Source organism: Drosophila persimilis, unplaced genomic scaffold, assembly GCF_003286085.1.
Source record: "Drosophila persimilis strain 14011-0111.01,24,50 unplaced genomic scaffold, DperRS2 tig00000000-arrow-pilon, whole genome shotgun sequence".
Classification (NCBI taxonomy): domain Eukaryota; kingdom Metazoa; phylum Arthropoda; class Insecta; order Diptera; family Drosophilidae; genus Drosophila; species Drosophila persimilis.
In genome coordinates this window covers 16,387,171-16,401,494 of record NW_020825288.1, presented here as the reverse complement: position 1 = coordinate 16,401,494, position 14,324 = coordinate 16,387,171, and the positions used below count along the sequence as shown (strand labels likewise).

At 45.5% G+C, this 14,324-nt stretch overlaps 1 protein-coding gene across 1 annotated transcript; it reads left to right on the top strand.

The window, feature by feature from the left end:
• Window positions 1–1,302: 1,302 nt before the first annotated feature.
• Window positions 1,303–13,279, top strand: LOC6588562 (T-cell leukemia homeobox protein 3). Its single transcript, XM_002013908.2, has 4 exons — window positions 1,303–1,589; window positions 3,270–3,715; window positions 7,825–8,053; window positions 12,958–13,279. Exons 1-4 carry the CDS (start codon window positions 1,417–1,419, stop codon window positions 13,157–13,159), a joined length of 1,050 nt encoding a protein of 349 aa, XP_002013944.1. The 5' UTR covers window positions 1,303–1,416; the 3' UTR covers window positions 13,160–13,279.
• The last annotated feature ends 1,045 nt before the right edge of the window (window positions 13,280–14,324 follow it).

Here is a 14,324-nt window from a genome sequence, read left to right as displayed (position 1 = left end):
GGAGTGAGGCTCTCTTATCGCAATCACCGCCTGCCAAATTCCAGGCGATAGCTGCGACTAGCAGGAACACTTTGCGCTAATAAAGATCTCAGGGCAGACATTAGACCAGGCCGCTAAGGAAGTCGAGTAGAGGCTGGGCATCCCCTGCCCCCTCTGGCCTTCAAGAACCCGCTGCTTTGTGAACTCAAGCTGACAGAACGCTATTTCCAATTGTGCTATTAATCTGCCACATTTGCGCTTCTCCGGCCAGATCCAGAGCCAGGACAGGGAGCCAGAGCCAGAGCCAGCCAGCCAGCCAGCCAGCCAGCTCCCTCGCTCTCGAAAGCGAGCGCCGTGCCGCGGAAACGAGACGACAGCCAAGTTGTGAGCGGGAAAGAGAGACAGATGGCGATGGAGGCGGGTGAGTGGGCAGGGGAGGGGAGGGCCTGGAAACGCTTGGCTAACCCGAAAATAGAAACAATCAAAATAAAAATACATTCTCTTCATGCTCTCGTCTAATAAAAAACCCCAAAAGCAAAACGTTTTCCATTTAAAATGTCGTCGCAAACGCCAAGCGGCGAGCTCCACAGCTCCCCACACTGTTGGGGCAGCAGCCAATGGCGGCTGGGCAGCACCACGCCCCCAGACAAAGCCATCGGAGCAAAACCTGTTCCGATGGAGCGAGCCAGCGAGCCAGCGAGGCGCATGCGCGAGACAGAAGATGGGCGGAGCGGACCAACCACAGCAACCACCGACCGGCGCAGAGCGGCACAAGTGCGGGCAGCGGGGGTTGCTGCTGGTGGCAGGGTATTATGGTAGGTTAGGTTCAAACAAGGTGGCAAACAGGCTCGTTAACCGAAAGAGGAAGGAAGTCGACCGACGCCGCCGTCGACGTAAACGTATACGTCGCTGCCCTCACAGCAGGGAACTGGTTTGACTTGTTCCGGGCGGGGTGGCTCCTGCCGCTGGCCAACAAGCAGCAGCAGCAGAAGCAGCAGCAGAAGCAGCAGCAGAGGAACAGCAGAACAGCAGAACACCAGCAGCAGCAGCAGAGGCCGCACCGCGCAGAGGCAATCCTCGTCCGTCGGCACATTTTGATTGCATTTATGAAAAGCGTTTTCGCCCGCCAGCACGCGCCCGCTCCCAGCAGTCCGCAGTTCGAGGTTCACAGTTCGCAGTCCACGGCAGCGCTTCACTTTGTCGAGTAGAGTCGAGTCGAGTCGCGATCGAATGCGAAATACGCCGTAAACTCAATCAATTCGAAATTAATTAAACATTTTCCGTGTATCGTGATCTGTTCAATAACTAAAAGTGCACACAAAAAGTGTGACAAACAAACAGATTTGTTGACTGTTGTTGACTTTGGGGAGGTGGAAGTGAAAGCCCGTTGAGCACTCGTGGAATCACAGCAAATTGGCGCCACTTGTTGTCAGCAGCATGTCCAGCCACGAGGAGGATGACCATGAGCACGAGCACGAGCACGGCGACGATGTCGAGGAGCAGGAGATACATGTGGACGTTGACTCCGATTCGCGGATGTCATGCGGCAGCGGCTCCGATGTGGATATGGATAATGGCAGCTGTTACGATGAGTCGGAAACGCCATTGAGGTAAGGATTGGATTGAGGATCGAAAAGGAGAAGCAATCACTAGAAATATCCGTAGGTTAGGCCTTAAACAGGAATATTTATCATGTTCCAATTATGGGCATAAATATAAATAATTGGGCCTTAGGCATGGGGTTTAAATCAACGGTCTGTCAGGTCGGTTGATAGGGCGGACCTTGTTTACCTATTTATTTGGAAGATTCACTTTGATTAGAAATATAGAATAAACACCGGATCCGGTAAATTAAACGAAAATTTTCATAAATTCACCTATTTTGGTCCATGAGCATTCAAATATTTCAGCAATTAAAAATAGCAAAATGGAATATTTTCATTATTTTGAAAGTACCAAAATTATTTGAATATTTTTCTAGTACTTGATTCATTCAGACTTGGTTATTTATTTCCATCACAAAACTTCTATTACAAAATACATAATGCATTAAAAATGCGATACAGTTTCATTGGATTATTTCCGTAAACAAGGTCATAGTCATTTCAAGTCAGTGAAAAATTATTTGTGCACATATTTCCATAGCTCCCCACTATTTTATTGCCCACTGACATTTATAGTCATGCATAATGTCCCAAAAGCCGATTTTCGATACAAATTCTCCGGCTTAGCGCAATTAAAATTGTTGGATAGACATTGTCCAGCCCCAGCTGTAGAGAAAGACCAACAAAAGAGCCTAACAAGCTGACAGAATATCGAACCGGCGATGATAACTGCTCTCATTCATATTGTTAGAGGCTGGGACCTCGGCATGAAGAACGGCGTGAACAAACCTCTTAAACGCTAATGAATTGACCATACAATGCCATCAGAAGAATGGAACCCGAAATTTCCCATAAAGCCACAGTAAAAACCAAAGAAACTCCCTGAATTTACATAGCGCCCGGATAGACAGACCCTCGCTGGTCTGGCAGCAGGTAATGGGTATTGGGCCATTGAATATGGGGGATTGGGGATCGCCGGAGACGATAAAACGCACATTAGTAAGGCGCCAAAAACGTGCTCTGATAAGAGCCTCCAAATGGACCTAAACGGGTTCGGATACGAGTTCGATCTTGGGCTCGGTGGCTGGACAAAAACTCTGTCGTTTGTCCGATTAACATTTTAATAGAGCGTGCCATAGCAATGCCATAAAACCCGCGTTCCAGGGAATCTAGAGCACCGGAGGGAAGACAACAAGTTTTGGCCAAACCAAAAAGTGTATCCATAACTTGGAAAATGTTTTTGTATTTTTCTGGCAACTCCAGATCATTGTTCCGATCGCAGACGAGCCGGTCAACAAATGGGTTTTATTTTTTGGATTTATAAATTAAATGCTGTGCGTGACTTGTTTTTAGTGCGTCAGTCGATGGCATCCGATGATTTATAGAATCGTATTAAAGGCCTCTAACGGCCGTCAGCATTAGCATAATTACTTAATTTTGTACAACATTGCGTATACGCAACCATGGCAACATGGTTTCATGATTTCTGCATCTGTCTCAGGGGCCGCCGTGTCTTATCCGCTCGCGTGGGCAATGGAACTGGGAACTGGTATTAATGTTGTGTCTGTTGGGTCTGTGTCTGGGTTGCAGCATTAATTATTACCAATGTTCTCATGCTTTTCCCCTATCAGGCGACACTTTTTAATGAGCCCGCACCTCTCTGCCTTTCTCTATCCCTCTCTGCAGTGAGTCGTTGCAGTCGGAGCAGACGCGATCTTCGTCCAGCGAGAACCTTCCCTTCAGCATATCACGCCTGCTCTCCAAGCCCTTCGAGACGAACAACAACCACAGTCTCAGCCTCAGTCACAGCCACCAGCACAGCAGCAGTCCCGGCTCCAGCAGCAACAATAACAGCAACAACAACAATCACGGGGAGAAGGGCGAGGAGAAGGAGCTACTCCATGTGGAGGACCACGAACTGGCGGCCTACAAGCTAGCCACCAGCATCGCCAACTCCACGTACGGAAGTGCCGCGGCCCTCTACTCGTATCCACATCTGTATCCATCGGCAGCGGCGGCCGCCGCCGGCCATGTGCTACGTGTGCCGCCCCAGAGGACGCCCCTTACGTGGGCCCTGCCACCGCTGCACCATGCGGCGTTGGCACATCAGGCGGTCAAGGATCGACTGGCAGGTGAGGAGTTGCCCCCATGCGGTGCCGGGTCATGTTTTGATTTCCCCCTAATGATGGCAGGGTCCAACCGGTAGCAATCGCTACTGTTCCCCGCATACACAGGCACAGATACACATGTACATATGCAAGTACTTGCGGACACACACACAGATACTCGCCCATACTCGTGGACAGTAATAAGCGCGATCAGAGAAGTCTTTTAAGCCAACATGCCTATCGGCATGTCATTGCAGGCCCAGGGCAACACGATCACCATCCCGATCCCGATCCCGATCCCAATACCTCATCCCAATGCCCCACACACACACACACGCTCACAGATGGACCTACCTCTCCGGGATCCTAAAGTATAAAAACATGTTTGCCTTCAAATGTGCAATCGCAGCTTAAGTTAAAAACTTAACGCTGAGCCACCGCCCAGAAGCGACAGAGGAATGGGGCTCGTTCGCATTTGCATTTGCATACGCATCTGGATCTGGAGCTGTAGCAGCAGATGTATCTGTATCTGTATCTGTAGCTGTATCTGTAGCTGTATCTGCATCTGTATCTGTGGGGCTTCCTTTTGCATCCCTTTTGTTAATTTGTTTACATTATGAGCTTCACTTGTAGCTACAAGCGGCCGGCACAGCGCGAGCCTTTTGAAATAATGAGACGGCGTTGATTTTATTACGCCTCAGTAGCTCCCTGATCCTACTGCCTTTTTCGGCAGAGTAGAGGGACTTGTTCTGGTCATGTGTGTGTGTGTGTGTGTGCCCTGGCTATAACTCATAATATTTTGGGCTGTTTTTGGCCATGTGGAAAAGCTACTTAGCTGGAATGCCGCGCCAATCTGATGGCCAGAACCTGAGCAGGGCTTTTATGGCCAACATCCGCCCAGTGTTCTGGTTTGTTCTTTCTTTATTTTTAGTTATTTTAATGAGCTGGTTTACATGACTTTTTAATTTCGCGCTGCGCCCGAAAAGGAATTAATTACGCATTGGGCGGTCGCAGGGCTCAGCGAGTGAGTTCTCCCTGTCCCCGGCTTATTTATCGCCGAATGCCGCACTTCACATTTGAGTCCAACTGACATGGTCAGCTTTTAATTAGCCAGAGAGCTCCGAATGCCAGAATGGCCAAAGGAATATACACATATGCATATGCATATGGACGGAGGAGGCATGGATTGGGGAAGGGGTGTGGGTTGGGGTGGGGTATCGGTCGGCTAGTCAACCTGAGGCACACTTATGAGGCCGCCGGGTGATCCAAGTCTCGTTTCAGTTCGTTTTGTCAACATCTTCGTTGTCTCCCGTCCGCATCTCGCGGGTCTCTTCGACGTCTGTGCCTTGTTGCGTTTATTGTGTCGCTGCCTGGTGGCCGATAAGCTGGCGCCTTGGCTTTTTTCATTAACAAGACAAACGAGCGTTCGTCCAGTGGCTGGCCGACCCTTTGCCACTTTCCCACTTTGCCACTTTGCCCCCCTCCTCGGCCAGCACTCTTAGCGCCATATGATTAATAACCATTGCATGTTAATTTCTGTTATTTTTTTTTTGTATTTTTGGAAATGACGTCGCAGCAGGCGCCAATTACTTTTCGGCTATGCTCGTACTCGTACAGCCAGCCCTTAATGCAGTCTCACGACAAACCTAATGCGGATTGGGGCTGGGGCCCTCTGCGGGATATATTCTGTCACGATGTTTGGCGACACGAATGCCAACAAATACATGATTCAATTGGAGCTAAATTGGTAGATTTACATGGCAACAAGATTATTGTATATCCGGTGAAGATATATCTAATTTCTAGATATTCAATATCTAGGTTGTGTGGAAATTTCCCTATACATCGAAAATAGGTCTGACTTTCTAAGAGAACGTTAAGGAATGTTAGCTAGTTAAATATTTATACAATTGTTCTCAAATTGAGCTATATCAGGAGTAACCCTTAAATAACTCTCAATTCTATTCAATCCTCCTTCAAAATACCTACTTTTTCCAGAGAATTTTCTTGCTTCTTGGTGGAGATGGTTGTGTCACAGCTTTTTGTTGTACTTTAAAAAGGCTTGTACCTTAAAATGTTAGCCCCAAAAAGCCTCTCTATTCAGAGCTCTGGTTCGCGATAGTTTCTCTAGAGTTTGTGCATTGCTCAGGCATCGTTATCGTTCTTCTTAGAAGGATAGCCACTTCAGTCGTTATCCAAATCACTTGCTGGCAAAGGTTAAAGTGTAGCAGCTTCCAAAGAATGATCAAGGGGCAGAGTCGAGCCCGTTCTGCCACAGGCCGGCATCAATAATGCATGCTAAAAGCTTTTTGCATTATTTTACGTATTTCTGCCAAGGCGCCCCGTCCTGGCCCACACACACACAGAACACAGGATACGGGCACAGGATATGTGTATCTTTAAGATACGCGTATGGGCTTGAGCCAAAACATCATAAATAAACTGGGCGGAGCAGGAGGCTGCCGGTATAGCCGTAAAATTATGCTTATGCGGCTTTTCCGCCTTATCCCAACAGTATGTTGGGGAAAATCATGGAGAAGCTGCTTATGTGGTGCGATAAATGGCTTTTTATTGAAATTGATATTGCTTGAAATATTCAAATGATTGCCACCCCCAAAAACCGACCGCTGCCCCAAAATCCATGGGAAATTTATGCCCAAGATGCTCAGTGAAAAAAGGGTTCCGTTACCGAGAAAAGTTGCAATAACAAACATGATTTGTCAGCTTAACACCCGCCATACATTCGCTGGCATTTGATGGCTTCTGACAGCCCCACCGCCGCCATTTTCTTACACAACTTCGATGAGGGTTCGGCGGATTCGAGTTTCGCCTCCAAAAGGCGATACATACATATTTGAGAGGTTTTCATAATGTAAAAAGCCAGTCCCAAGCTGTAAATCATTGAACATTTACGCTCTGTTAAATTAGTTTCGTGTCTGTAGGCCTTTTTCTGGTTTTTAGGGTGTGTGTGTTCTCAGATATATTGGAATTGCATCTGAAGAGTCATTCAAATGGAAAACTTATCTAATCTGCGATTGTTAATAGGATTCCTAAATAAAGTTTTCATAGTCGAAATCTAATTTATTGATTTACAGCAAAGTCTAGTTTTAGGAACCTCTCATATAACTGATGAATGAATATACATATTCATAAATTCACACAACTTTCTAAATCTTTTTGGATAATTTTATTTGATTGATTCATTAATTAATCTCCAACGTTATCATCTCCGATTGATTTGCTCAGTGGAAAGGAAATATTTCATTCCCGAATAAATTTCATATTTTTTGCACAAACTTTGAAGACGATTTCTAACATTTCAAATGGCTTCTGGCCAACGAATTTCGCCTGCCTGACTTCTCGCATGACCTCAGCAACGGCCAACAAGCCGGTTTCCAAATTGTCGCTGCTGCTGCTGCTGCTGCCGTTAGTGGCGACAACATTGCCGGCCGACTGCGGGATCGTTTTAATATTTTGTTGAGCTCTGCGCCAGTCTTATCGCACCCAATAAACAACAAAACACACACACGCCAAGGCGACTGGCAGGAATTTTAAAAGGTTCAGCGCCAGTGCATGCCTGGCCACCGTTTGAGGCCCAGACTCGTACTCGGACTGGGATTGGGACTCTGCTCCGATCCATACCATATCCAGACCCAGACCCAGACCCAGACCCAGACAGTGGGTCACTTACGCATCCTACGAGAGACTACGCGACTTTATGACTAAGCGTCGGCTTTGAATGAAAATTGATGTCGCGTGCGTTGTCTACAAGACGCTTCGTCTGGCCCTATGATAAGGGTTCATCCTCTCCTACTCGTACTCCTGCCTCGGCTAGTGGCAATTAGCCGCTTAGTGGCCGAGTCAGTGACTCCTAGGGGCTGCGGCGTCTAAATTGATTTCACAGCAGGAAGGGCGTCAGGTAGAGGCAGCGCTAAGTACAGGTGCCGCCGCTTATTTCCGGAAGCAAATTTCGGAAACTGGCACTTATCTAGGAGGGAATTTATGGTTTGCTAATTGCGCGCCAGGACACACACCGCACAGAGGGAGATCTAGAGAGATACGGGGTACTCGCACAGAAAGTGAAACCGAACGACTATTAAGTGCTTATATTGTATCCCTTGCCTCCATTACAGCTGCCTTCCCCATTGCCCGACGGATTGGACATCCCTACCAGAATCGCACGCCGCCAAAGCGGAAAAAGCCACGCACATCCTTCACGCGCATCCAGGTGGCCGAGCTGGAGAAGCGCTTCCACAAGCAAAAGTATCTGGCCTCCGCGGAGCGAGCCGCTCTGGCGCGCGGCCTCAAGATGACCGATGCCCAGGTGAAGACGTGGTTCCAGAATCGACGCACCAAATGGAGGTGAGTTTCGTCATACTGGGCTCTGTTCCTGCTAGCCCCCTGCTAGCCCCCTGCTAGCAGAAAATCAATAGCCCTCCCCCCATTCCCATTTTCCCACTTTAGAAGTGCTGACAGCTTGACACTTACCCTACCCTGAGTATTCTTCCCCTGTTTTGCTGTTTTTTACGGGCCTTTTTAAACTACAATATGCACAAAAGGCTTTTGTTTAAAAGGCATAATAACAGGAACAGATCCGAGAGCATCGACTCAAGGATGCTCTAACAATAACCCAGGTAAAATTAGATTTTGTATGAAGAATCAAACGAAAGCTAACTGGTTTGAAATAACAATACATTGAAGAAAAATAATCTTAAATTTCTGGAGTATTTCCAAAGCTCTCAAATGATTATTTATAGAAAGAAACTTAATCTAAACTCGGTTTTAGGCAGTGCTTAAATGTTTTAGAACCAAATTCAGATGAGGTCTTGCAAACAATGTTTTATTTGTGGGTATACCCCAAGTAGAAAAGAGGAATACAAAGCGTGATGTATACGAGCGGGGAGTAAATGGCTCATTCAATATGCATGAGCACATTAAATGAAAAACTCGCAGCTCCAATGATGGGGAGCTTACGTGTACATACTGAGGGGGGTTGCCTGTTGGGGGTTAGCTGCATTTTGTAGCCACAAAGAGCCACTCTTGTTGAACAAGCTAAATGGCACCATTTGCCATTAACCGTTTCTAACTAACCAAGTGGATAAATACATGTTGTAGGCATAAAGTAGAGCTTGAAAGTGTAGAAGTCATATAAGAAGAAGGTTATTAGAGTCATGGAATTCAGGAAGTTATTCATCGGGTCAGAAAACACACTCAGCTATTTTCAGGTATATAGAATACACATTTTTTTATAGAATGCACTTTAAATTATTGAAACGATTTCAAGTTTTAAGTTCCGCATTCTGTTTTTGTTGCCTGAACATATGAAAAGCTTAATTATTTATTCTTTAATAAGAGAATCCTTCGAATTTAAATAGATTTGAAAGTGAAATCGATGCCAAGTAGAATGCTATGTAAGAATTTCAATAAGCATTTTGATTAATGTGGATCACAACTAAAACTTTGCGTACAAACAAACAATACTCGTAAGCCCATGTGGGGTCGGAAAATGATAATTTATTTGGAATAAATAGGCCCCCCCCCCCCCATCATCTGCCGTCCTAGGCAGGGCCCGCACATGACTCTAATTTAATGGGGCATTGATGCGTTGAGGGCGCTTGCGTGTCCCTAATTGTTTTCTATTTTATTACGGCCAACTATGTATTTAAATATGAAATAATGTGAGCAGGGCGCGTTCATATTCATATGCAATTACCGACGATCATAAGGCTGATGGCAAATGGCGGCTAAATGGGCAAAGTTTCCAACTTTTCTCAGGCCGGCAACGGGAACGCAACGAGGAGAATGGAATCGCGCTTAAGACGCGTTAATTGCCGCTTAGCAGGCTCAGACTTCGACTCTCTCTCTCTCTACCCCAGTGCCCGTCCTCTTTTGGCTTATCAGCCATTTTGGGCCTATTCCCGCTCGTAAAAATTAATGATGTAAAACGCAATTTTGTTAACGGCAACTGCCTCGGCCCGGCTCACCCAGGCCGCTCGCTGCCACGGCTCGTTTGTGGTTAAGTGAAATGGCAATGGCACATTATACAAGCGCCATGATTACGACTCAGCATAACTCGTAAATATCAGGTATGTATATACGGATAATGTGCTCACATAATTGCCTTAATGCACACTGCGCTGCATTTGCAAGTAATTTGAATAATTAGCCCTGTCCCACATGGCGTATGGGCAATGCGCGTTAAGCAATATATAAAGATACCCCAGAGCTGTTTCTTTCTTAATAAATTGCGACTTGTTACTGCCTCATTACGGGCATTTTCCTCCGCCATCCGAGTGTTATCGAATCTCCTTCGAATGACTCTATTGACAAGCAAGAATACGCTTCGCAGCAACAACAAGAGTTCGGCATAAATAATTAATAACAAATGGCGCGAGCAAATGAATGAATTCTTGTTGCCTGTCAGTGTCTGACAATGTGTTTAGCAAAAAAAGAAAAGAAAAAAAGAAACAATCAGTACAGACACAGAAACAGAAACAAAGCAGATGGAGAGAAGAAAAATTGTCTGTCATTTGCAGCATATTTCCTGGCCCTGGCCCTGACGCTGGCGCTGGTACCCTTGTGACTCCCTGTGGGGGCGGAAACAAATGGCCAAGTCTAACTGTTGTCTGGCTTCCGGTGAAGCCAGTTTTAGCCTCCTTCCGAAGACTCTCTGGGTACATAATTCAATTAGTTGCCGCTCCATAAATCAACTCTCTGCCGCTAAACCCTTTTTAATTACAAGCTCGTACATCATCGGAGGCCAGATCCCCCAAGTTTTCTACTTTCTAGTAAATCTTGGAGGAGAAGAGTCACTTTATATTAATTGCCTGGCATATGCACAACTTTCCTGCTGAAAGCTCGACTAATTAAAAATTTACACACATGCCAGAAGGAACAACTTTTGACCGCAGAAGCGAAAAATCAATTTGACTGAAAGCAAAGTTTTTGTGGCAACAGCCGAAAAATCAAGTAAAATTAATTACTCGAGCGACGGCCATTTGTAAATTAGCTTGGAATCCGGTTGGTCTACGTTGGCACGTGTCCTGCCTCGCAGAGCCCCGAAGGGTCGCTGGGAAAATCTTCAAGCTTGCGGGGAGGCAGGTCCCCGGGGACTTGGCCACCAGCTCCTTGGCCAGTCAATTAATGGTCTGGCTAAATTGTTATGTCTTGAAAGATAATTACCGCAGGACCTTTTTGGGGCCAGCAGGCTCTCGGCTCTCGGCTTTCGGCTCTGGCTCTCCTCGAAACTTGTCCCCCAATTTGCCGACGTCGTTTGCGTGTAGTGTGTGAAATGATTTTAATTACCAGGACACGGACGGGCCCTCGAGCAGCAGCTGGCTGACAGTTTAGTGGGTTGCTGAGAGAGTATGGGATGGATGGGGCACTGAAATTTATGTGCCCAGCTTTAATAAACATTTTAGCTTAATGCCCGGCCATTATTTATCTCGGAGAGCAACAAAAACTTTCCACATCAACGCGATGGCGCCAAGAGACCAACATTTAACATTTGTAAAGCGTTTGTTACATTTTCCAGGTCCGTGACTGAGGCCGGAGATAAATTACAATCGTGTATCGTGGCTGCCTCCGACTCGTGCCACTGACTTTGGCTCTGGCCCCCATCTCCATCTCCATCTCCGTCTCCGTCCCCGTCTCTGCTCCAAAACAGCAGCACTCGTACCTCGAGCCACTTTCGTTTGCCGTTTGGCTGTTTTGGAGTTTTTAATCAATTTTCGTTGAATTTTTTATGCGGTAGCTGTTAAAAATGCTGCCCGATAAAGCTCCCCAAGTAGAGAAGCAGAGAAGGTGAAAAAGTAAAAGCGAAACGCTGCTCCGCACATAATAACTCACTTCGGGCTACAACTGACAATTGAATTGTTGTGCCAGCAGATAACAGACTTCAGGCGGGACTGGGATAGCCTTACCGGAATGAGTTATAGCCAGTTATAGAAGCCATCTTGGGGCTGCTTCATTACACAAGTGTCTCTGCACACACACACACACACACACGTGCTTTTGTGGGACCAAAACTTTGCACTAAATGCCCGGACTAATGCATTTTTAATGGGCTCGCATGCGAGTTATGAAATTATAGTTTGAACGATGACATTGCTGATGAAAACCGTAATGAAAGCATATTAAACAATAATTATGATATGTGTGTACCGGCATAGTTGTGGCCATAACGAAGGTACGGACTCCTGCCGCTTGTCTATTTAGCTGGCAACATAAGAACTTCATTAGCTCATGAAATATTCAAGATGGCGCATTTGTCCGAGTGCAGAGCAACCCCTAGTCGGGCTGTCTTTGTGTTTGTGTGTGAGGGTGTGAGGGTATGAGGGTGCGTGGTTCACTGGTGGTGGTAATTTGAACTCCATGGCCACAATTAGAGCAAAATGCTGCGCAAACGCGGACCCGGCGATGGGCAGGGGTAAGCTCTGGACAACTGCATCTGCAATGCATTTTCCCCACTGAATAATTCATCATCTGGCAGGGCACTGGCACTGGCACGGACGCTGTGTCCGAGCCAAATCTCTTTTAAGCGCAAAACATTTAAAATGCAATTTTGCGCAGTCCGCACTTGGCCCGAAATTAATTTTCCACAAAAACAAGAGCCGGCCATGGCTGATTGGACCCGTGTCGGTCGGTGGCAGTCAGCATATTTGATTTGATTAGTTTTAAATGGTCTTAATAGGCCGCCCACATAATGACTTGATGAGCTTCTGTCACACAAGCTGCCCTCACCCCCCCCCGACCCCCTTTACTCTCACAGTATGTCATTCGAAATGGAGTTCTGGCAAATTGGTTTACCATAATGAATATGTACATTACGCGATGCCCATTCGCAGATAGAGCAAATATGGTCATCAATATGGTCATCAACCGTATCGATTAAACGGCAATAGATGTCGTAAGGCTAGGGTCTGTGGGGGGGAAAAAGAAAATAATAACTATCCCAAAATTATATATATATTGGCAACTTATTTTGACTACATAAATATAATATTACAAAGAACTAAGAATAGATATAATTGAAAATCCTTTTAAGACTGTTACATACCAAAAGAAACTGCAAAAAATGTTCAATCTTATAAGTTTTTCACTAGACAGTCTAGATATAGAACCATCATCTTTCCGTTGTTTGGCAAACAGTTTTTCCAGAACCTATTTTATTATCTCATTAGGCCGTAATTCCCCTTAAATTACTTGCTATATCTGAAAATTAATGGAATACAACTAACTAAAGCTTCCTTCTCTTGCCATTTCAGACGCCAGACGGCCGAGGAACGCGAGGCCGAGCGGCAGGCCGCCAATCGCCTGATGCTTTCCCTGCAGGCGGAGGCCATTAGCAAGGGCTTTGCTCCGCCGTCGGCTCCTCTGAGCTCCCAGGGCGGCGTCAATGGAGCGCCCCTGGCAGCGTTGCACGGCCTGCAGCCCTGGGCAGAGGCCTCGCATGCGGCGGGCTGCTAATCGTTGCCCGGATCGAGTGGCGAAGACAGAAGGTTTATTTGTGATACATTTCGCTCTGTACATATTTCGATAGAGGCGGCGGCGGCGGCGGCGGCGGCGAAGGCGGCGGAGAACGGACAGTGATCGGGTCGCTCGAGTGGGCGTTCCCACTGTAAATAGGAGTGGTTCTCCCATCTGTAAATACCTAGCTTTATTCTCTAGAGACGCTTGCGGAGGAGTTGGAAAAGGAGGAAGAGGAGCCCGGTCTACGCCTTAAGCTTGGGTAGATTCTTAATTTTCAGTTTCGTGTTTCGTAGTGCAGCATTTAGAGCCTCCCTTCCCTTAGTTATTGTTCGACAGTTTAACCGAAGGCAAATCGCATCTCAAAAATGTCGCAGTGAGCTTCAGAGCCACGCTTAGTAATAATACGCCGTATATATATCATATATATACGCATATACATATGTACTGTACTTGTAGTATCTGTCTGTAGACCTAAGTCCAATGGCATTACCTAGTATTATAAATTATAAACGCCTAAAATATGTACGATCATTGAAAATTAAACAAGAAAATGAATGAAAATAAACACATTACAAAAATCAAAGAATACAATACAAATCTTGGTACATTCTTTTTATATGATTAAAGATCTTTAAAGTCAAGTTGTTTTTCAGGCAAAAATATACACAAGTTTCAAAAATCTGAAAGATCTCTAAGCTTGAGTCACAAAAGAGGGCTAGAAATATCCAACTAATTTTCTAAAGACTAAACTATGAAAAGATATCTACATGTAGGAGTAATCTATAGTCCTATAATGAAGAAGTTTTAAAGAGCTCTTAATTACAAAGGTAATGGGAAAAAAAACCCTAAATCTATGGGCATATATCTTTAAAATACTTCATAGTATATAAACCATCAATACGCTTTTTTATTTTTAATAGATTAGATGAACGAGCTTAGCTTTTAATAGGTATAAATTATCTAAGAAATATGGTTTAAGGAGCGTTTAATAAACTGCTTTCCACAATACAATAATCAGCAAACGAATGTCAAGGCTTTTCCAAAAAAACTGTTTGAAAACTATGCATTTTTGGAGGAGTCTATAGAGTAGAGATCAGAAGATTCGAGGTACAAAAAAGGAGAGATTGTAGAGATATATAATCCCTTTGAGCATCTTATTCGT

What these genes read in the sequence shown, in the direction of transcription:
- LOC6588562 (XM_002013908.2), top strand. Translation starts at nt 1,417, where the DNA reads ATGTCCAGCCACGAGGAGGATGACCATGAGCACGAGCACGAGCACGGC. An exon ending in GAGTCGGAAACGCCATTGAG is followed by an intron (nt 1,590 to 3,269) that starts GTAAGGATTGGA and finishes CCCTCTCTGCAG; the next exon opens with TGAGTCGTTGCAGTCGGAGC. An exon ending in GGTCAAGGATCGACTGGCAG is followed by an intron (nt 3,716 to 7,824) that starts GTGAGGAGTTGC and finishes CCTCCATTACAG; the next exon opens with CTGCCTTCCCCATTGCCCGA.